The sequence below is a fragment of the Xiphophorus couchianus genome, chromosome 23, assembly GCF_001444195.1.
Source record: "Xiphophorus couchianus chromosome 23, X_couchianus-1.0, whole genome shotgun sequence".
NCBI classification, from domain to species: domain Eukaryota; kingdom Metazoa; phylum Chordata; class Actinopteri; order Cyprinodontiformes; family Poeciliidae; genus Xiphophorus; species Xiphophorus couchianus.
In genome coordinates this window covers 2,075,792-2,098,124 of record NC_040250.1, presented here as the reverse complement: position 1 = coordinate 2,098,124, position 22,333 = coordinate 2,075,792, and the positions used below count along the sequence as shown (strand labels likewise).

The 22,333-nt window shown below is 37.7% G+C and overlaps 1 protein-coding gene across 6 annotated transcripts in view; it reads left to right on the top strand.

Annotated features, from left to right (window-relative positions):
• LOC114139297 (teneurin-3) overlaps positions 1 to 22,333 on the top strand; it is a 187,966-nt gene that overhangs the window by 83,528 nt on the left and 82,105 nt on the right. For 5 of the 6 annotated variants that reach the window (XM_028009148.1, XM_028009151.1, XM_028009150.1 and 2 more), the window contains exons 5-6: positions 7,502 to 7,740; positions 18,841 to 18,966. In XM_028009148.1, the coding sequence (XP_027864949.1) occupies positions 7,502 to 7,740; positions 18,841 to 18,966 (365 nt within the window). The remainder of the gene's footprint in view (positions 1 to 7,501; positions 7,741 to 18,840; positions 18,967 to 22,333) is intronic. The other variant, XM_028009152.1, reaches the window with a different exon arrangement.

The following is a 22,333-nucleotide window of genomic DNA, read 5'->3' as shown; positions in this document are numbered from 1 at the left end:
ATTAAGCATTTATAAGGAGAGCCTAATAACAATGACAAATATTTGAAATAATTATAAATTTTTTCCTCCATTTTATCACCTCTCAGGTGACAAAGGTTGCTTACTTTCAACTTGAGCTCTTCAGTCAGACATTTTATAGCAATGGAGAGAAATTGCAAAAGCAGTGGAAAATGTTGCGTTGCATTGCAGTATTCAGATAGACTGCAAGCTGCACAGACCAACTGGTCTGCAGCAGGAAGATGAGAACCCACTCAAATGTCATGCATTCTGGGTCTGCTGCAATAAAGCTTCTCAGCATTTGTAGAACCAGGATCCCAGAAGCTGTTTTCCAGTTAAACCTGTAAACTTTTATATAAGCACTTTTATATGAGCATGTGAAAAAAAGGAATAGATGTAAAAACCAAGACTGTTAGGTGCATCACATGCAATAAATCAATCTGTTTGTTCAGGTTTTGACGGGGTTGGGATTGCTCCATTTTATAACATAATCAAGCACTCTTGCATGGCTCAGTGGATTAGGGTAGTTTAGGGAGGTGGTCATAATGATATGCCCAATTACAGTACTGTATGTGCACAACAGCTAAACTGTTGTGCTGTCAAACACAATCAGAGTTATTAAAATGATAAAACCCCACCTGCAAATAATCCGAGCCCCCTGTTGCAGCGATCCAGGGTTGTCCCCCGCTGCTTTCCTTGGGCAGGATGACACTGAAGAACAATCTCATGGTGCAGAGCTAGCAGCAGCAGCATAGCACCTGCTAGCAGACCCCCTGTCAACAGGGCAGGTGGTGCTTTGATGAGGAGACCACTGCGACAGCGAGTGTGAAAACAAGTCACTGCAATGTCAAATTACATCTGTGGTCATTTTTTAAGGCCATATTTAAAGCAACCTGATTATTCCAGCTCTCACCTTGGATTTCTAGGACTAACTCAGAGCTCTGGTGAACATGCAGATTACACATTCTGAAGCGCTCCATCCTCATTGTTTCTTATGTGCTCTTTCGTCCCTACAGCTGGAGCTTAGTCATGGACACATCCACCCACTCCGTGTTTAGTCTTTTGTCCTCTTTGAGCATGTTTTTAAATGTCATCATGATGACAAGCAATGTTGTGAGTGCAGAGGAGAGCAGGCCGGCTGCCGCCTTTGTGTTTCAGGCTCCTCAATGGGACAGACAGGCGTGCACACCAACACGCCGCCATCTCACCGACACTCAGGCATTCATTCTCAGCCTCACACTTTCCTCATTGTCTCTCTTCCTTCTCTCTCTCTTGCGCTCACAACACACCACTGGCAGGATTAGCATAGTAATGTGCCATGTTGCATCACACTGACTGGAATCAATTACAGCCGGTCATCCAGTGTCTATAGCAGAAGACATTTACACTAGTCTGCTGTTTGTTAATCATGTCCAACAGGAGTTTATCTTTAGACCCCTTCAGTCTGCATTTTAGAAAGAAAAGACAGAGGGGTAACATGAAAGCCATCAACATGGGAATTACTTTAAATGTCAAGTGTAATAAATGTCCAAAAAAGGAATTTGTCTCAGATGCTGGAGCATAAAGATTTTCTCTTATCCACTGGTGTTCTGGTATGAACACCCAGTAGTCGTTTTCAACAGTGTATATTTTCTGAATGCAACTTTTTACATGTCTGGTGCATCTGTAGTATCTTGTAGTGCCTTGCAAAAATATCCCTACCTTCTGAACTGTTGCCTACTTTATCATATTTAAACCACAAATGTGGGATTTTCAGCTTCAAAACCTAACTATTTGTTGGTCTATTATCTGAAATTCCAATAAAATACAATGAAGTTTGTGGCAGCAACATAGAAAACGTGAACATTTTTGGCTGGTATGAATATTTTAAGGCACCCTATGTGTAATATTTCTTTATGGTATTGTGTTGTTTTTTTCTCTTTCTCAAGTTCTGCTGCTTTAGAATTGAAGGCCATAAGAGAATAATATATTCATAGCATTGCTTAAAGAAGATTGTGCACAGATTTCACTGCATCTGTTTGCAGGCAACACTGTTTCCACACTATCTACCCAGAATGCATTAGGTATTCACCTTCCTTAGATAGAGTACAGTTTCTTCTTGCACACGTGTGCACGAATCCACGAGTCTGTCTAGCTCATCAGATTGCATCTACTTACACTTAACTCCCCAGACAGCAGGGTCTATTTGCCTGTGTGTCTGACTGCACGTCTGCCGCCGCCAACGTTGTGCAAGTTTTGACCTCAATTCATACCTAACTTCATATTACGGAGTCTGGCGCTACAGCGCGGATTGTTCTAGAATGGGTAATCAGAACATTTCCTGCAGATGGCGGCTGCATTGTCATTCCATCTATGTGGCATTGTAACCTTTAAATGGAATCCCTGTCTGATCATAACGGCACGTGTCAGTCAGGGGAGTCGAAGAGCTCATCTGACATTTGTTCTTTTAGTCAAGAATTGATCAGAACAGATTTTACCTCAGAGGGAACCTCACAGGAGACAAACAGCGGCTGAAATATCAGCTGCAGCACCGAAATGTGAACATCGTCTCATGGTGAGCACGTAAAAACAACACACTCCACTCGACGTGGGAAACTTTATGAAGAAAATCCTTTTGCACTGAAGTGTTTTGATGACAGAAACAGAGCACTTTAGGAACATTCAGCGTACTTCTAATTATTAAGTGGAACTACACATAATTTCAGCTTTCTGCTTTAGATTTTCTGCTCAGTTTTCCAGATTTCAAGCTCTTTAGTAAAGAATCACAGCCTTTACAAAGATTACATAGATACTTAACAGGTGCTGCACAAATTATTGATGAACAAACAGGCTTTATCAGTATATTGGTAAGTTTGAATTTGCAGTTACACTGGCAACCTCTTCTCTCGGGATCTGTACAGACATTAAAACCTTTTACCCACCAAAGTGAGGAGAAGTGTTATGTAAGAATTTTAGAAGTACAGAATAATTAAGATGTTAGTGAAGCAAAGCAAGTTTCAGAACATCATGTTCATTGGTTTAAATAGGTTTTTATATGAATATAGTTTAATTCTTTGTTCCTGCCTGTTGTTGCGCAACACCCCCCCCCTCCTTTCTGTCTCTACTCTCTCACTCTCGTACTTCCTCTTCTGAGAGGGGAGATGTGCTACCAGCTCTCCGTCTAACGGGTACGTTGAGTTTCCTAAATCTGCTGGGATTTACCCTGTCCAGAACTGAAGTAAACTCTGTTTAAGCTGGTTTCGAGAAACGATTCGCCTGGTTATCTGACGGCCTACATCCAGGTGTCCCACCCTTCTTCCCCCTGTGAATTAGCCAGACTGAGCAGCCTACAGCCAACTAGTTTCACAGAGCACACCTGTTAATGGTCGCTCGTTCTCTATTTTGCAACTTGCATTTGTTATTGAACCAGGTAGGTTTTAGTGACTCGGTCGAGTCCCAAGGATGAGGTTTTAAATATGGGCTACCAGCAACCTAAAAACATTTTCCACCTCTTCCTCTCCAGAATCAAACATCATAGCTATTTTACAACCATCAAAGAACTTTAAGGTGACTCATTAACTGAATGTCCACAACATCTTTAGATTTTCTTTATGCTAAATATTTTATTAGTAAGGCATTTTTGCAAGGGTCAGTACAGCTTAATTCAGTAGCAGAAATAATCAAATAAGTAAAATCAATCATCTAGTCTATCTTTCCCTACTGCTGACACTGAGAACTAAAAAAGGAACCTTAGAGCGAGACGGACGGAGTTTGGCGTTTCGAACCCCAGACCTGGCTTGATGATGAAGAAGGTGTGGCAGCAGGAGGAAGATGTTGATCGGCGAAGGCCAGGATCTCCGCAGGTCCGATGAGCTTCTTCTCCGCATGGATGCTGAGGTCACACAGGACTTGGTGCTGGCAGGAAAAAAGGCACCAGTTCTTCTTCCTTGTCTTTGTCTTCATCTTTGTCTTTGGGGTCAGAACCCAGCCGATGAGAGAAGTGCGATTCGAAGCCACAGATTGTGGGCCAGACGGGTTGGTCTCCATGTGCAGGACAGTCTCCGGCTCCGTGGCCCCGGCTCTTCTTCAGCTGCAGAGTTCTTTGTCCATCTCGATCTTGGCTCGAAGCTGCCCGGAGGATCCAACGAACGGTTCCTCTTTTGCACCCACCTTATATAGGGTTTATCTGTCTGCTTAGACAGATGATCTCATATCCGTCACTGTCTTAAGAGACATCATGTCATGATGTCTGTGCCAATGTCTCAGGGCTGCTCAACCTCCTGTTTCCATAAGGTGCTGATCATCTCTGCTCTCCTGTTAGTTCCCCTTTTTCCCTTCCTGTCACCTTTCACCTACCATCTACCTCCAACATATCAGTGATGTTTAATTGCAGTTTTACAACCTTTTACACCATTTCAAGTTCAATGTCAAAATCACATTTATATCACATTTATTTTCTTTAGCTTCTCTGATTTAGCATTCATTTATAATTTTATAACCATAACTTATTAGTTACTCTTATTATGATCTTAATGTGAGTTATTACAGATGTTTTTCTGAAAAGAAACCAAGAATAATCTATTATTCTAATTATTTGATACCAAAGTTACATTTGCTTGTTTTTCTTATAAGTGTTCTCACAAATATAAGTGTAAGTATTATTACAAGTAAATCAATATTAATATAAGTATTTTACTTTGAATCTTATCAAATTACTCAAAATGTTTAGATTTAATTTTTTAAAACTTTCATGCTTTAAACTAAGGAATAGTCTCAGCTATTTTTATAAATCTGCAGGCTGGAAACTTCCTCTTTTTCCAGGAAACCTGCTTTTCCTGTTTAATGACTCTCTCTGACTGACTATGATTTCTTATGATTAGATAGAAAAAAGTAGAATTAAAGCAAAGTTTGCATGAGACAAAAACAACACACACAACTAGATTTATTTTATTGACACTTAAGTCTACTGTTGGGCCTTGATATCACTTGAGTGATTCATTATAAAGATAACTTTATTTATTATTACTGTTAAACTAAAATCTCCAGCATGGGGAAGTGGGATGAGCTCGGATTTTCTTGACACCCCCTCCACGAGGTCAGACCTTTCACATGCTGGGAGTCCATCACCCTCCTGCAGTTCGCCGTCCTCATCCACTAGAAAGAGAAGAGGTTCGTCTGGGATGTGAAGATGCAGATTCTTCATCAGTTGTCACAGAGGGCTCAGTGTAGTCATCAAAACTCCACTTCTCTTGACATGCCTTTTCTTCAAAAAAGATCTGTGTTTTCTCATTAAACTCTTTAAAAAAACTTTTGTTTGCCACCAACATCTAATTTGACTCAACTTATAGTTTGAGCCAATCAGTGTTAAATAGGCTTGATTGATCCCAGAAAAGTAAAAAAATGAAAGTAAAAAAAATAAAATAAAATAGCTTTTGACACTTTAAAACCAGATATACTGCATTTTCTGTGCCTTTGACTAATTAAGAAAAGCCCAGATATTTATGTCATGACTGTGTAAGCTTCTGCTTGGATCATTTAAAGGGGGGATGTAAAGAACAAAATCTTATATTTTGTTCTTTATATACTGTATGTTTTATGTTGTTAACTCATCAAAAATATACCTTGAGAGTTGCTTTGGTTTTTTTCTTGCATGTGTGAGGAATCCTTGAATCTCCCCTGGCGGCCATTCAGGTGCCTGCAGCAGCAATTAGCAAACACCTGGTGGAACTGGACATCCGCTGAACTGAACATACAGGCTATTTCTTAGTCCAACGCTCTGGTTGTAAATGGTAAAATGAGAAGCATTGTTGTGACATGCTGAAGGCGGAGGGTCAGAAAGAGTAGGAGCTTCTTAAAGAGACAGACACCAATTTCAAGGCATCAAATTGCGAAGTCAACTTTCTGTTGATTCATGTTTGATATATACAGTATTTTTATAAAAACTCAAGGTAACAATTAATTGATTGTGCCATCTTCCTGGGAAATACATAACACCACCATTGTAAAACACTAGATTTAAATGGAGGCGCATCTGTTTATGTTTTGTAAAATTTCGCCCCAAACACTCTGCTTACTCCACAAGTATAAACGAAACGTGGATGTCCAGCAGTCACAGATTTCAGAAAATAGACATGCTTTGTTTTGGTACAAAATGAACAAGAACTAAAATACTGCATTAAGGTGCTGGTTGAAGCTGGTCAGAGTGTCATTGGAAGAATGGGTTAAAGTTACTGCAAACAAAATGTTTGACCCAACTTTAAAAAACAGATTCCAACCAAAGGCTAAGAAACTTTATGTGAACTTGTGATGCTGGATAACAAGCAGTGTAAATAAAATTAAAAAAAAAAGTTTCATTATTTGGATCACACTAACTAACATAAAATATCAGGTATATTCTGTTTAATGGCAGAGAAAGAAAAAAAAGTTAAATGTATTTTTATGCTGTGAAAATGTAAATACCATGTATGAACTATATATGATTATTTAAATAGATTCTGAAACTTGTGACCTCTCTACATTTTGAAGGACAATGTTGAGCTCCAGCCCAAAGTGTTCCAGTTGAACAGGCAGAACCGTGATGGAGCCAGAGAGGCAGCCTTAGGTGGAATGTGTGCAAGAGAGCATGTGAAGTGTTCATGCAGAGCGGCCTCTCCTGAATAATAAAATAACCTTAAACAATCCATTCATGATTATGTTTTAGGGGTTTTTATACTAAAAAAGGAATGCCAGTTCTTTTGTTTGCTAGCTTTTACTTTTAGAGTGTTGCATTTTGCACTAATGATAAATTTTGTTTCAATGTTCCTCTCTTTTAAACTCACATAAGCAATTTGATTACCTGCAAAAGAACAGTGTGGTGTTCATTTAAACCTTTTGTTTGGAGCTTCTAATTATTTCAGATATAAAAACAATACAAAAAACAAGTGTGAAATCAAACATTTGTTTAAAATTTGGTTAAATAAAAAGGAAAAAGTAGTATAATAATACAGCTGCAGACTGGTATAATGTCTGCAAACCTTGGTCAATTTGTTCAATTTCCCTGGCTGTCCCCATAAGCCGGAAGGCATTTGGGTATTAATCTCTAAGTAGTGGCAAGTGTGGCAACAAGACTTAATTCATTTACTTAAGAGCTTTTCACGTGGGGTTTAAAAGTTAATAAGACGATCACTCTGTGGTGTATTTGATTAAACCCTGTTAATTACCCCAGGTATAATGGGCTATTAGCAAAGGCCTGGTTGTAAAAGGGCAAAAGTGAGATTATTGTTTTTATGAGGTACTTTTGGTCCACCTTTCTCAGTGTCAGGATAAGATTGGATATTAGATTAAAGCTGAGATCCTCCTGCAGAGCTGCTCATGTTGGAGTCTTTGAGTGGTGTTAAATATGTTCGAGTTAATCACTTTTATTAAGATTTTAGCAGCTTAAACTGATTCGTAACTCATTTAAGCTATTAGGATTTGAGTTAATGCTAGAGAGCAACCAGCTTTTAAATTCATAAGATTATAATCTTCATTTTCATTTTTGTTTCAGGCACTTTCTATTTAAAACGGGGACGGGAACCACACCGTTCTTTGGCGCCACAGCTCCCGGTTACACCATGGCAACAGGGACCGTTTACTCCACGCCTGCACGCCCTTTGCCCAGAAACACTCTGTCCAGAGGGGCTTTCAAGTTCAAGAAGTCACCTAAACACTGTTCCTGGAAATGCACTGCCCTGATCGCCGTGGCCGTGGCTGTAGTTCTCTCCATCATTCTCTGCTACTGCATAGGTAAGGCTCAGAGGAGATTGCAGCAGCTGTAACGTTTGGCAAAAGTTTACATTTGGTTGCACTGCACGCATGGGAAAGTTTCAGGAAATGTATTTGCTTCCAAGAATCTGACAGGTATTAAAACAGCTTTAAAAGGAAAAAAATCCGAAGGTTGACCTGCTTCCTCCCAAAACTTTAAATGACTGTGAAGCAGAGTTTTGCTTTAGTCTCAGTCATGGGCGCACATCCAAAGAGCCCTTCTATCAGATTTAGCACTTTATACAAAAGTATACACACCCCTTACACATTCTTCATACTTGTAATTTCTGAAAAGTGTGGAATACATGGCATTAACCCCTTCACCCCTCTACCCAACTTTTTCCTCATGGTATGTCTCCCTGATACAGCTTACAAATTGACTTCCTTTGGCTTTCTTTCAGGGATATTTTCTCCTTCCCAGTCTTCCATTAAGACCAAATTTGTAGAAAGAACGGCTAATAGTTACCCTGTGGAGAGACTATTCCACCTGAGCTGTGAAGTTCTGCATCTCCTCCACAGTTACCACGATCTTCTATGATTAATTATAACAGTGTCATGGTGGGTTAGCAGTAAGAATCAGTAGTCATTGTATTTTTTCATAATTATAGTCGGAAAAAAATATTTAATGAGAGCTGTGACAGTCATTGGTTGGGATTGTTATATTTACAAATTGAATGTTTTTTTCCACTGTTGGCTCAAGGAGAGCATTGATTGATATCAAAATATTAGAAAATATGACTGAATATAATCACTGTGTACTTTAAGCAGAATGATTGCAGCCACTTAATGTAACTGTTGTGCTGAAGTATCCTATTCGACAATGAGTAAGATTTAATTTAGAACAGCTTTTGTGTTTTCAGGGTTTTGAATGTAGAGATAAATGTGTTGGGGAAACAAATAAATAAATACATTTTCATTATAAAAAATAAAGACAAAAATAAGACATTTCCTGACATTAATAATAGTCAGATGTATAAGAATAATAAAATCAGACATTTGCAAGTAAAAACAGACAGAAATCCTCAAAAATTTGTACATTTATGAGATGCACAGCTGGATCATTTTCAAAGGGTGTTTCTTAAAATCTGATGTCCAATGTCTGAAAATGCTAGTTTAGATATAGCACATTTGTGCCTACTATTATAGTATAACATATATTTTTTAGAAAATTTATGACTTTGAGAATTTCAGGCTTACAATTTCTGAGCTTTTTGGCAGAAATGATCTACAATGGCCCTGGTACTCTGTTGTAACGCCCCTCTTTAGTTCGCGTTGAGCTGATTCTATTTACAGATGATGGATTGAAGTTTGTGGTTGCAACATAACAAAACGAGGTATAAATTGCCTTGCAGGGCATTGTTGGTACAGTTTCCGTATCAATTCATAAACAGACTCCTACTAACTGCAATCTTTCACCATCAGAACCCAGTCGACTGTTTCAAATCAGTTTATTTGGAAGAATCAACAAAAAGCCACACACATTCAGCTGCAGCTGAGAGTTTTTGAGGACCTGGTGACGAGATGCAGTTCTACCTGTCACATGAGTTTATGCAACCAGTATATCTTTTTGTGCCAGAGGCACTGAATTTCAGATTTAGGTGGGGGAATATTATCTGCTCTAGCATTGAACAATTGTCTTCCGGTCAAATGGAACAAATGATTGACATGCCGCTGGGAGTGAATGGAGATGGCATTCCTCCTCCTTGCTGTTCTGCAGCAATTGCAGATGTCGAGATAGGATTCAGAGGAGTTTATCTGACCAAGCCTTCAGTCAGATATGCAGACAATGCATCAGTACATCCTCCAATAATAAAAAAAAATTGTTGTTGCTTTTCTATTTGACAGGAAGCTGTGCATCATCCCAGTGTTTGTGATCAAACGCTTCGCAGAACAATGCCCTGTTTATGTCCACCTGAGTTTACATTAAAACACCATCTCTGAAGTTCAAACAGGATTGTTTTAGTGAAGTTTTTGAACCAAATTTGTACAAAAAGAGAACCAGTTTTCAGAACATGGAATGTAAAGAAGAGACTGGTCCACAAAGCCTTTGTTCTACGAGAACTAAAACTGTCCTATGTGGTGAAACAGGAAGCGCTTTTATCTCGGTCAGGAGGATAAGATACTCTCCCTCCACTCTCCCTCCTTGGGGCATTATTTCTTACAAGAAAGCGTTTTTCTTTTTTTGCTGTTTTTATAGCATATGTCAAAGCTGACTCCTTGGTAACCTTTGGAATCTTGACCACAGCAATAAACCTGTTACAGATTCATCTTCCCTCATGCCCTCCCTTGTCATCCAAGCCTTTAATCCTTCCACTGTGGCTTTCTGCCTGAGCGGATATATAAGTATTCACCCAGCTTGGAGGCAGAGGAAATGTGACACCGTTGTATAAAGAGAAATATAGCGATGTTGGAGAGATCCTATATAACCAGTGTTTTATTGCTGAACAGAGAGGGGAAGTGCTCCCTTGGAGGAGAGGTCATAAATGTGCTACATCAGTATCGATATTCATAATCCCTTCATTGACTTAACTGGTTTGTTACTTTGTGCGGTTCACACTGTGATGCAATGGCTAATGTGCTCAGCTTACTGAGGGAAAGTCTAACTTCTTCAGCTATTGTTTCAAACTGCTCTGCTATATTTATTCATTCACAACATTTTTATTCTTAATCTCATAAATCTTTGCAGAGCTATTGGGGTTTGTTTGCAGTGTGTTAATTATACTTATTAATTTAGATACCTGAGTCTTTTTCTTCATAATGTGAGATCAGAGCAATAAATGTATTTCATTAATGTCAAGTCTTACAATAAATAAAGATGATGGAATTCACATATATGATTTAAATAACTGTAAACATTTAATAATGTTTCATATGAAAAATCAACACAGACACTCAGTAATATTACTACCCATCCATTCATTTTTATTATTATTAACAAGTTTTATAGTAGCATAATTATCCTCAAAGCAATAACGTTAACTGTTGTTTTAAAAACGCTTCAACTCTTTAGATTTATTCTTCTGTAAATTTTTCTAAAATGGTTTGAAAAGTTTCTGGATTCTGTGACAAAACCCTTCCTTAATAAGCTCTTCTTTTACAGTCATTAATTAAGTAAATAAAATACATTTAATCTTGTTTTAGATGATTTTATTAGTACTGGTGGCGTTTCTGTAATGTAGATATTCATGCCTTGCGTCAAAGGCATGGATCCCAATATTCCCAAACTCTTCATGCTTCATGGCATACTGAGGTTAAAAGATCAAAAATAAAACGAAGCAACATGTCGGATTCAGGTTAGCTTTCATGTTGCTGCTGATGCTCCTCCTTAGAGCTGCAGAGTTTTCTCCTCAGTTATTTAATTGCAGTATAAACCTGAGACAGCTTCCACCCCTCTAGATGTTTGTAAATTCACGGAAATTACAGCAGATGTTGTGTTTTCTCCTCTTTAACACTAAAATATCTCTGAAGAAGGTGATTCTGAGCAGCAGACTGATCACTGGCATGCAGCTTCTGCAACAGGTGAAAATCTACCAATATCTGATTTCCAAAAACACAACAGCTTTCCATCTAGATCAGTAATTTCAGCCAATATCCATAAGAACCAGTGCTGATCCAGTCTTGTTGTCGGATTATTTGCATTTTATATGGAATACAGAATCAAAACTAGCCCATCACTATAAAGGTCATAATTCACATAGTGATTCTAGTCACCTGCCATCTGCAAATATTTTGAGGCAGCCTGCAAGAAACATCTTAAAAATTTATTTTTAATGGGAAAAAAAAAAGATTATTACATTCAAATTTTTGTCTAATGACCATTTGATAAGTGGATTATTTTTTTAAAATAAAGATAAAAGATAAGACTCTAAATTTTGAGCCTGAGTGGATCCACTGTGTGTGAATCAAAGATTTTCTTTCTTTGAAAAGATTTTAGGTTGCAGAGCTCTTAGTTACTTTATATCAAAGGTGGAGACAGAGGAAACTAACAGTATGAACTGACAGAAAAATTAAAATCATACTACTAAGCCCACATGAATTAATAGTTACACACAATGTAACCATCTAGTTACATTGTGTCCACAAATTTCTAAAGTTATGGTTCTGCTTCTGAGAAAGAAACTACTCAACTATTCATGAAATGCAATTTTTGAAATGAATTCACAACTATTTAAGGTTGAAAACAGAACAAAGCACATTTAGCATCTGATTTTAGAAGGTGCAATGTACTTACTGCAGAATCAAGAGCAACATATCAGATGCTAATATCAGCAGGGCAATCCTGGGCAGGTCACCACTCCGACTCACTGGAGTCATTTTTTAGAATGTGTTAAGAACTTAAGGTGAATATTAAACTAAATAAATACAATGATGTATTTATCTTCCTACTGATTGTAGTGTTTCTAGAGGGAGATTAATTTCCCATTAGATTAAATGTGGTACAAACCTGGTGTATAGTTAATATGATCATTATTATGTCTGTAAACCTTCAATTCTTTTAAACAGTCTTACTGTAAAAGTATAATACAGCTAACATGGAATATAGACTTTGACTTTATTTATGAAGGTTTAAGTTATAATCATGGAGTCAAAACCTCACTTTTCTCTCTCCCATAATTTAGAAACAGTTTTGGACTTAAGTGTTCCTGAACTGGACTCATTTAGTTTTGGGAATTTCATGTTTATGTTTGAGTGTTTTTAACAAACTCACCCTTGTTTCTCTTGCCTCAAGGTGTCTGAGAATGTTTGCACAACTTCTCATATCTTGCATTCACCACCTGGCGCCATGACTGAAATAGTGACAATGTGCACTCATATTTTAATACTCCTCCACCGTTGGCTCACTCAGCCTCATTATTAAAAAGATAAGCTCTAAGACAAATAAATACACAGCTGCATTTGTTATTTGCCAAAATGGCCCATGTTTGAAGTTAATGGCAACACACCAACTTATTTGCTTTGTGTTTTTATTTATGTAAAAAAACAAAATCTTCATAAGAAGAGCTGCATTAAAAATCTGGAGACTAGCTAATCGAGCGCAACAGCTCCTGCAATTCAAATGAGGCAAACCTGCTGAGGTGAGTTTTTCCCATTACTGCAACCTGGCTGAACTGGAAGAATTTCAACAATTGTTCTGATAAAAGACGGGCCAATCAGAACCGACTTCAGCTCCGCTGCTCTGAGTGCAGAAACAACGCGGACAGATTGTGTGAAAACAAGAGAAAGATGACCTCCTCCTCTACCTCACTCATTTGAGTGCTTATCTTTTGCCTTACAAATGTTAAAGATGCTCATTTTCAAGTAATATAACAGAAATTATGGCTTGTAACGCTGTGTTTACATGGATGAAACTTCCTTAAACAGGATGGTGCAGGAACCTCCTCCTGTGAGATAAAAACATTACAGCTTTAAATTCTTCTTGAACAGAAGCAAAGAGAATCTAATCTTTGCTTCATTTACCACAGAATCCAAAATTAAACCCCTGGTTAGGTTTGTAGAAGGGATTTTTTTCCAACTGGGAATGATGGAGAAACTGTCCTGAGAGCAGCAGCCTCTCAGCCATGAGCTGCTCTGCTTGTTTCTAAGAATCCCCTGAAGGCATTTGTAGCAGCTAGCTTCTAGTAGAAATAATATTTAGCTCCATAATCCAGAGCTGTTGAGCTCCAAGTTGTTGTTGTCACTCTGACTGCAGATATGCCTCTTTGCTCTCTTATAAATGCATGAAAGTTACATGTATTAGAGGTTATTACTCTGTACCAGAGAATCTGAATATGACTCTGATCTGGAGCCAGGACACACAGACCCAGTTTGTTTCTATGGCACACTCTGCAGGGGCTTGAACTGAATAACATAGGTCTATATTAAAATAATGTATATAATTTTACAAATACTTGGCTACAAAAGTCTTCAGTAACTAAGGTCCAGCTTGGACGGGTATCCAGTCCATCACAGGACGACAGAGACTCAAAGGGAGGAACACCTAAAGTCAGTTTTAAAGACATCAGTAAACCCCACAGTCGTGTTTTTAGACTGTGGGAGGAAGCTGGAGTAACCAGAGAGAATCTGAACCTGTATGGGGAGAAAGACATGCAGAAAGACCCCAGGCTGGGATTCGAACCCAGGACCTTCTTTCTGCATAAAACTCTGCAGCTCCAGAATTAAGTCAATTCAAAAAAGGGAAATTCAAAAATTGTGCAAAAAAAAGGATCAGTCATGTCTTATTATCAGTCAGTTTAACTTGCGTTTTTCCATGAAAAATTCAAATTTCTACCTTTGATGAATTTCTTGCATACCTAACCTAAATTCATTGATTCTTTGGAGCGAAATTTGCTCACTAACTGGGCTGGGGTCTGCAACCTTGACAGTTCACAGAGTCATTTTCACCCTCAACTCAGTAGAAAGGCTCATTTAGAGACACACATGTTTCATGACCTTTGGAAAAAAAATATATAGTATTGGAAGTTAACAAGTTTAGTTCCTTTTCAAAATAAGGTCAAACATAAAACTACATTTCTTTAAATGTATTTTGTTATGTTTTTATAGAAAACATAACAAAAGCAATAGTTTCCAACATGATAAGAAACATTTATCTAAAAATAATAATTTTAAGATACTGTAATTCTGTTATGAAAATTCAATTTGTGTTAACTGCTAAAGTTTACATTTGTTAACATCTGTAATTAGATGGCTGTTAATTAATTTAAGCAAACGGTTTTAAGAGCCATTATTATGGAGTTTTTCAAGCTGCACAACTTTCCACCAAAGTGTCAGACATTTACTGTGTTGAAACATTTATTTTCTTTCCAAAATAAAATATTTACAGAAATGTGAGGGTGGACTCACGTTGAGATACTGTGTTTACTTTCTTTATTGCTCTGAGTAAAAAAAACCATTTTATTTGTTGAGGCATGAAAAGTAATTAATTTGGAAAAACATTGAGCACTCATTATGCTTCATATTTATTAATTAGAGCAGCTTAGGGTCACTAATAAACAGTTGTAGGCATAAAGTACCACTTGTACATTGTAAACAGAATTAACAAATTGGATTTGTTGTTCTGGACCTTTGACCTTTGATCTGAAAATCAGATTTTATCACAAAGTATGAGTTAGTTTTTATGGTGAAAACAGTATTTGTTGCCTCAGCACAGGAAAGGCGTGGTGGATGTCAGAGCTCAAACAAGCGTGGAGTGAACTTATAAATTCGAGCTCTCCGTCATCGCTGACATTGATGTTCCACCAGGGCACATTTTGACATCAGCGATTAGAAGCCTGCTTTTTCAGCCTTCTTGCTCTGGAAGAGAATCGCTCCTGGCCTATAAATATTAATTGAGCTGGTCTACGCTGTGTAGAAATAACTTATGTAAATTTATAAATTGAGGGCTATTCACCTCAAAGCAATTTGTTGATGAGGTAAGTGGAGATCCAAGCCGGAGAGCATTGAGAGCAGCTCTCTGCAGTTCTGTCGCCTCTGATACACAATTTCCTTTCTCATGGAGGGTTTTTGACACAATGAGACAGATGTGCAGAGAACAGAACCTCTTTCCTTATTACGTTAAATTGATTTGGGGTCCAGCGTAAATACACAGCGCAGGAAATGTCCTTTCAGACAGAGAAACTTGTATCCAGCCTCATTTGTTCATTCTTACAGTTCTTTAGGTTAAATGTTGTCGTGTTCATTTTAAACATGGCCGCCTCACCACCTCAGGGACAGCAGTTTGGTACAGATGTTATAGCCGAAAGAAAGAAGTTTTTAGTCAACTTAAAGGTTAAAGCAGAGCATTAAATGTGAAAATGATTAGTGGAAATGTTTCTCCTGTAAGGCTGTAGCTCCTTGTGTGAGTGCAGTGATTGTCCTGCAGCATTTCCCTTGATAAAGCTGATTTTGTCTTTGCCTCTTAAATGCATTTCTTGTTTCACGTTAAGGCATTTTCAAAGAAAGGAACCTGCTACTTTTTCTTCTTCAAGTAATGTACTAACCTACTTTTATTTGGCGCTGTCAGTCTTTTTTTTTGGTCAGGGTTTGGTGCATTCTTTTCTTTTTAGACTGAAGTTCTGCCTTACACTCATGCTTCATCTTTACAGCTGAGGCTTTCAGATCTGATTAAGAGGCTGTTCTACCTCAGTGAGAGCCATGAACATGTTGATCCAAGAACTGGATGCTCTGTCCAGCGGGTGGCATTTATCTGGAGCTGCAGGTCCCATCTGTGCAGGATTTTGAGAGCTGATGGATTAAATGCAACTATGATTTCCAGGAGAGGAATAATTTAGAAGATCTCAGTAAGACGGCAAAATATAGGAAAGAATTATTTTCAGGCTTGAAGACATTCGGTTTCAACTACATTGTACTTCTTTCAGTGGGATTTCACATATTGCCTGTGTTAGTTTATTTAATTTAAATTACAATTTTTGATGTTTGTGAAATAATTCTTCAGAATAACTTTGAACCAAGACGACAATTCCAACATTTATATTTATTTATCAGTGTTTATTGAAATGAAGACATGAAATGTTGGGGAGTGTTATCATTCATAGTTTCTCATATTCTTCACAACTGTAATATTTTGCGTGTAATCCCTGTCTGTTTATGTTCTCTGCTCCAAAGTATTTTCACATTTTGTTGGGCTACAATCTCGTACATCAGTGTATATTACTGGGATTTTGTTTGATAGACTAACAGAAATTAGTGCATAATCACAAAGTGAGTGAGTTTTTATACAAATAAATAGTTATGTGGTGTTAACTGCTCAGCCCTTTAATCTGATACTCCCAAATAAAATCCACTGCAGCCAACTTCCTTCCTTCCTACATGGCAGACTAACACAGAATGATGAAAAATGACCCATAGATTTCAACATTTTTACAAATAAAATTTAAAACATGTAGCATGCATTTGACACTAACCCCCTTTAAGCTAAGGATGTTTTTACACCAGATAGTCCAGTAGACATAGATCGATTAACGAACACAATTGCAACATTGTTTCATTTTCCTCTGGTTTCAGTTTCACACTGCACTGTCAAACGAACCAAACCCTCTGAAAAACCTGTTCCCCTCCTCGCCCGTGGGGGCGCTGCACCAAGAACCACTGAAGGAAACGACAGAAAAACCTCTGAAAAGGTTCACCTTCCTTCTTCACAAAATGTAAACAAAAATAGTGACATCAGATTTTAGCAATTGTAGGATTTATCTCTAACAAAAGATGACGAGCCATTTCTTCCACAAGTGCTGTTTGTCTTGGTTGTATTTAACCCGACTCTGTCAAAAAGGACAACTGAATAAATTGGGAATTTGTGGAACAATTTAATTGAAGGAAAGTCACAAGAAATCTTCTAAATACCAGCTGACAAACCTTTATTAATCGGAATTAAAAACTCCACTGTTGATTTTGTGTTGATACAAACATGTAGGATGAGAAGAGCAAGAAAAAAGTCATGGCAGAAAATCTTCCGTTTGTTGTTTTTCCATTCATGACAACTAGAACCTGCAGTCAATTGGGAATATTCCAGTTCCAGTCACCTGATTAAAACAATAAACTGTGTCTAACTGAAATTTATCAAAGGCCTTTGAATTTAGGAATTACCAAAATTTATCAATGCTGCATGTCACCTCATTTGTTCACAAGGTTGACCGCAGTCCTTCCCAAGTTTTCAGTGCATGTACCGAAGGTTTCCTGCATTATTTTGCAAGTTTCAGTTCACTGACTGAGATAAAGATGAAACACTTAAAGTCAGAAAAACATTGAGATGTGAACACAGTTTAAGCCTTCTCCCACTTTAGTCGATGTGTTCAAATCTCTTTCATATTCGGCACTCCTGTTTCAGAAGCATTGTTCTTGTTAAAAGTATTGATGAAACAATCAGAAATCGTTTCCTTTGTCTGGTTCACTTTATTGGCTACTGAAATAGACTGTGGGGCCGCGTATGGTTTGGACTGAATATGCTAGATGGCTAAATATCATCACTCTGATGTTAAATATGACTGAAATTCAAGGCTACGCCACACCTGTTCACTTGATCTGCCAAGGACACGTCTTCTGTGCCTCCCCATTCCACTGATGCCATGTATTTCCATCAGGAGGCTTTTTACAAAGCACACCCGCACCCCGTTTCTTGACAAAGTATCTATTGACAAGCTGTTCGTACCAGTTTTCCATCTCTCTTTTGGTCTCCTTCACATTTGATATTCTCTCTGGCCCTGCATCCACCTCTCATGTTATTTGCTGCAGTCGATATCCATCTTCCCAGCGTGCGACGGGTGTTGGAGAAAAGTTCCTCCCGCAGATCAAATGGTCGGAAATCAAGATGCTTCCTCAGCATGTTCCCTTGGCTGGTGACTTTGAAGGAGATAAGCCCTCTCGCTGCGCTCGCAGAAACGCCTCACTTTCCCAAAACAACAAGAGCACAGTTTGATTGCATCCAATTCTGTGACAATAAAGCAGGTTGTCTGAATGAAAGCCAGACACGTTTTAGTTATGTAAGACAACGAGAGAAGTGTTGCAGAGTCTAACCTTCTCACTTCCATCTCCTGCTGTGAGCATCTCTCTCAATACTCTGCCTTCCACTTTCTTAAAAGTCTTTCACTTCATGTCCCTCCCCACCACCCAAGCCCCCCAGCCTGTCTCAGTCTTTCACACACAACTAGCAGCAACTCTTACATATTAGACTCCGGGAGTTTAAGACTTTTCCAATGGATCTTGTGTTTGTCTGAAGTGGAAGCTTTGTGTCAAAATAGAAACTCGAGCTGCTGCTCTCTTTGATGCAGTAGCTGACACTTTGGAACCTTAATGAACAGCACTCCCGGAGGAAACATGCCACAATATCGATTGAAATGACTTTGTCTGGCCGGTGTCGCTGTAAGGTTTACACAAAAGCCACCCATTGGCTGACTGGCCACAGACAACAGAATGTAGAGGCGAATGTTTGGCGTTAAACAGCTGCTTTTTTCCGCCTGCACTGCGCGCTCCCACAGGTCTTTTGTCCATAAGTGGCTTGATTGGTGGTTTGAAACTATTTGCGTTTTGCTTATTGTTTCCTGCAAGCCCACACAGTGATTTGTTTATCTTTTATGTCTGTGTTTTTCGCAGCAATGCACCTTTTTGGTCTCAACTGGCAGCTTCAGGAGTTGGAAAACCAACCAGCTTTTGAAAACGGGGGAGTTGGGAAGGCAGGGCCCACCCAGTCAAGCGTAGTAACAGCTCTGGCTGCTGATGGTGAGAAAAAAAGACACTGACATCTCCTGTACAATTAATCCTACTGTTTCAAATATTTTTTTTTCTCATGCCATATTTGGATACAGAAGCAGTTGTGACTTTGCTTTTTAAATGTGCCAAATTGTTTATATTGCAGGGTTGCTTCTTTTATGTCATTCTAAACTCCCAGTGGTGTCAAGTGAAAGCAAACGTTGACTTGTCAGACACACCTGGATGGAGACGTAAATGAAAACTATGAAGGATTTTGTGCCAAAGATTGTTCGTGTCAGCTCTGAAAGGCTCCCCTATCTATGACCCTCTTCTTCCCTCATTTTCTCTGACATTTCCCATCACTTAAAGCATTTTTTTTTTTTTGTGCTAGCTGAAGTGATTAGAAATTGTCTGAGCTCCCTTTATTGGTCCCAGTGGACTTTACGACCTCATGTCCCTATAAAATGGGTCTTAGATGATGTCTTGACATTGTTCTTTTATCTTCGAAACCCGCCTTATGACTGAAACTCTTTTGGCTCATTTTAAACAAGAAGCAGGAAAAACTAACATGGTGCCACTAACATGTTCCATCCTGCTTCAAAAGCTCTGTATATTAATACTTCTGAAAGGTTTTAATGATTGTGATCATTAATAAAAGATTCATAGCACTCTTTTTAGATTTTTATGAGCACTTTGGATTATGACATCTTATTCTTTCAACTGAAGAATTGTGCTTTCATTAAAGGAATCCCTCTTGAATTATTTATATTGTACAAGCTGAGTTGTTTTTCATCATCCTCAATCCCCCTTTCATGTGGCGTCCCTCAAGGATGTCTTCTCAGTCCAACTGCTTAGTTAAAGTTATTTTAAGCATATAAAATCTTAAAATTTATGTTTGCTAAAACAATTATTTTCTATCAACATATCAACTATTGGGCTGATTGTTATTAAATTATAAATCAGGCACAATTTTACATTTTTACACCTTGGCGTCCGTGTTGGTGTTTTATTCTTTTTGGCAACTTTTAAAAATCATTGGAAAATAATTCTGAGGGGGTTCTGATGGGGTGTAGATACTTTTGCAAAGTGCTGGAAATGACACACTGCTGTATAATGTTAACAGTACAGCTGTTAACATTATGTAGTTTCTAACACAAATGACAAATATATGATTAGTAACAATAAACAAATGCATTATTTATATTATTATGTACCTTTGCTACAGATTTCTAAGAGTTTCAAACAAACCTGCAGATGTGATGCTTAAAATATTTGAACACAATCTGTCTTCAAAAAAATAAACTTCCTTTTGTATCTTATGAAACTTATGCATAAATACTGATATGTGCTTCCTAATGGTGCCAATACAAGGACATCAATGTCGGGAATGACAGCGACTGATGTTTGAATTTTTGCACTATAGCAGCCATAATTGCCTCCCGTACAGATTCAGCCTTTCCTGCTTCCAATCTGCTGCAAGTCAGCAGAAACAAGCAGCAGCAGCAGGAAAACTGTCTCTGACCTGCTTCTACATGCCCACCACTTGTGGTGCTTTTCAAAGCTGTGGACCATTTACAAAAATGTTTAAGACATTCCGTTCCTTCAAATTTATTCTTTCAGATATTTACACAACAGATAGATTTTAAGTGTTTCATCAGATAAAGAATCTAAAACTCGTTTCAACCTTTTGGGACACTTTGATTATTCAGATGGTTATACAGACTGACGAAACAAAACCAAAATTTATAAATAAAAGATACAAGGTTTTTTTTTTTTTCAACGCTACAGTGATAGTTTGTGGTTACAGAGATAAAAAAAGAGTAAATATAGTTGTGATTTACTGCTTATTTAATAACATTTATTTACGCCTTTAGCACACTTTAGCTGCATTTCTTTGGAAAATTTTAGCAGGACGGATTTGCTGTCATTTATTGTGACCTCTTGTTGGCAGAGCACAGCAGCACAGCTCGGGCCATTTGATACCAGCTTGTGGTCACTTGTGTGCACTTTGCTTTCATTTTCCTGCAGCACTGCACAGTATGAGCATGAAAACTAAATTAGATGTCTATAAACATCAGTGTTAAATGGTTTTTCCAGGGTCCCCTTGGATCTACTCAATTTTTTCTCTAATTGATAATAATTGTGGACGTGCAGCAGTAGATCTGGATCAGAACCCGGAACAGACCTGTTCCCATAATAGGTGGCGTTAAAGCTACTTTTTGGATTGGTTGTGATAGAAACATGCTGTTGCAACATGATGGACTCTGCATCATCTCTAAGTTCTACACTTAAAAAAATAACAACAATAATTCTCACTTTGTTGTGATTTCCCATTAATATGAACATAATTACTTATTTATCTTCCAAGATCTTACTAATAAAAGTGAAAATGTGAATATTTTAGGATCTGATGTTGGTTAATTACCAGAGAAATAATGTAAAGATTTCTGAAAACAGAATTATTTTCCAGGCTTTGACTTTGAAACCTAAAATAACTACAATTCAGCTCAGACATTTTTATTTTGCTTTCATTCTAATTTCAAAATGTTATTCTCTTTTTTATAGATTGAAGTGCATTTTAAAAATAAATTATTTGCGCAAAATACCAGAACTTTAATGTATTCCAGTTTTTCCAACACGTTTTAGGCAAAGATGTCATAATCCTGACATAATCCTGTCAGAAGCAAAAATGCAACAAAGATAACTGCAGTTAATAAAATCATATCTCATAATCCTCTTGTTATATTAGGTTTAATGGTGAACCAAACTTATTCAGATTTTGACACATAAATGTAACAGAACAGGTGTGTGCGTGTGTGTGGGGGTGTGTGCGCACGCATGTGGGTGTGTGAGTGTGAACACACTTATTCAATAATGGAGGTTAGAAATTTAATGAACAAACTGAATTTAAATTCAGTTTCAGCTGAAGATGTGTTAAAAATTATTTGTTAACATCCTGATTCAGTCAAGTAGAGAGTTTGAGAGGAGATTATATGGCACCTGCAAATAATTTATTTACATGTATTGTGAAAGTTGTCATCCACTCATGGTCCAAAATAATGCAAATAAGCTCTAATTTACAATTTAAAAAACTCACTAATATTTGTATTAGCAAGAAGCTGCTTTTAGCTATCCACAAGGGTGTGGCATAATTCTGCTGGGTTTTTTCTTTATTTATTCTTTAATTCTAGTTTAATTTATCTAAATTATGGTTTTGTTTTTAAGCACAAAAAACAAGTCCATCTATTTTCTTTATACTTGATTTCAGAATGAACTTGAGTTCATTCTTTCCTTCCAGAAACAGTTCTGGTGTGTTTTTGAATTATTGCCCATTACAACATCCAGGTGTGACTAAGCATCAACTGGCATGTTTTGACATGAAGTTGCAGAATTTGGA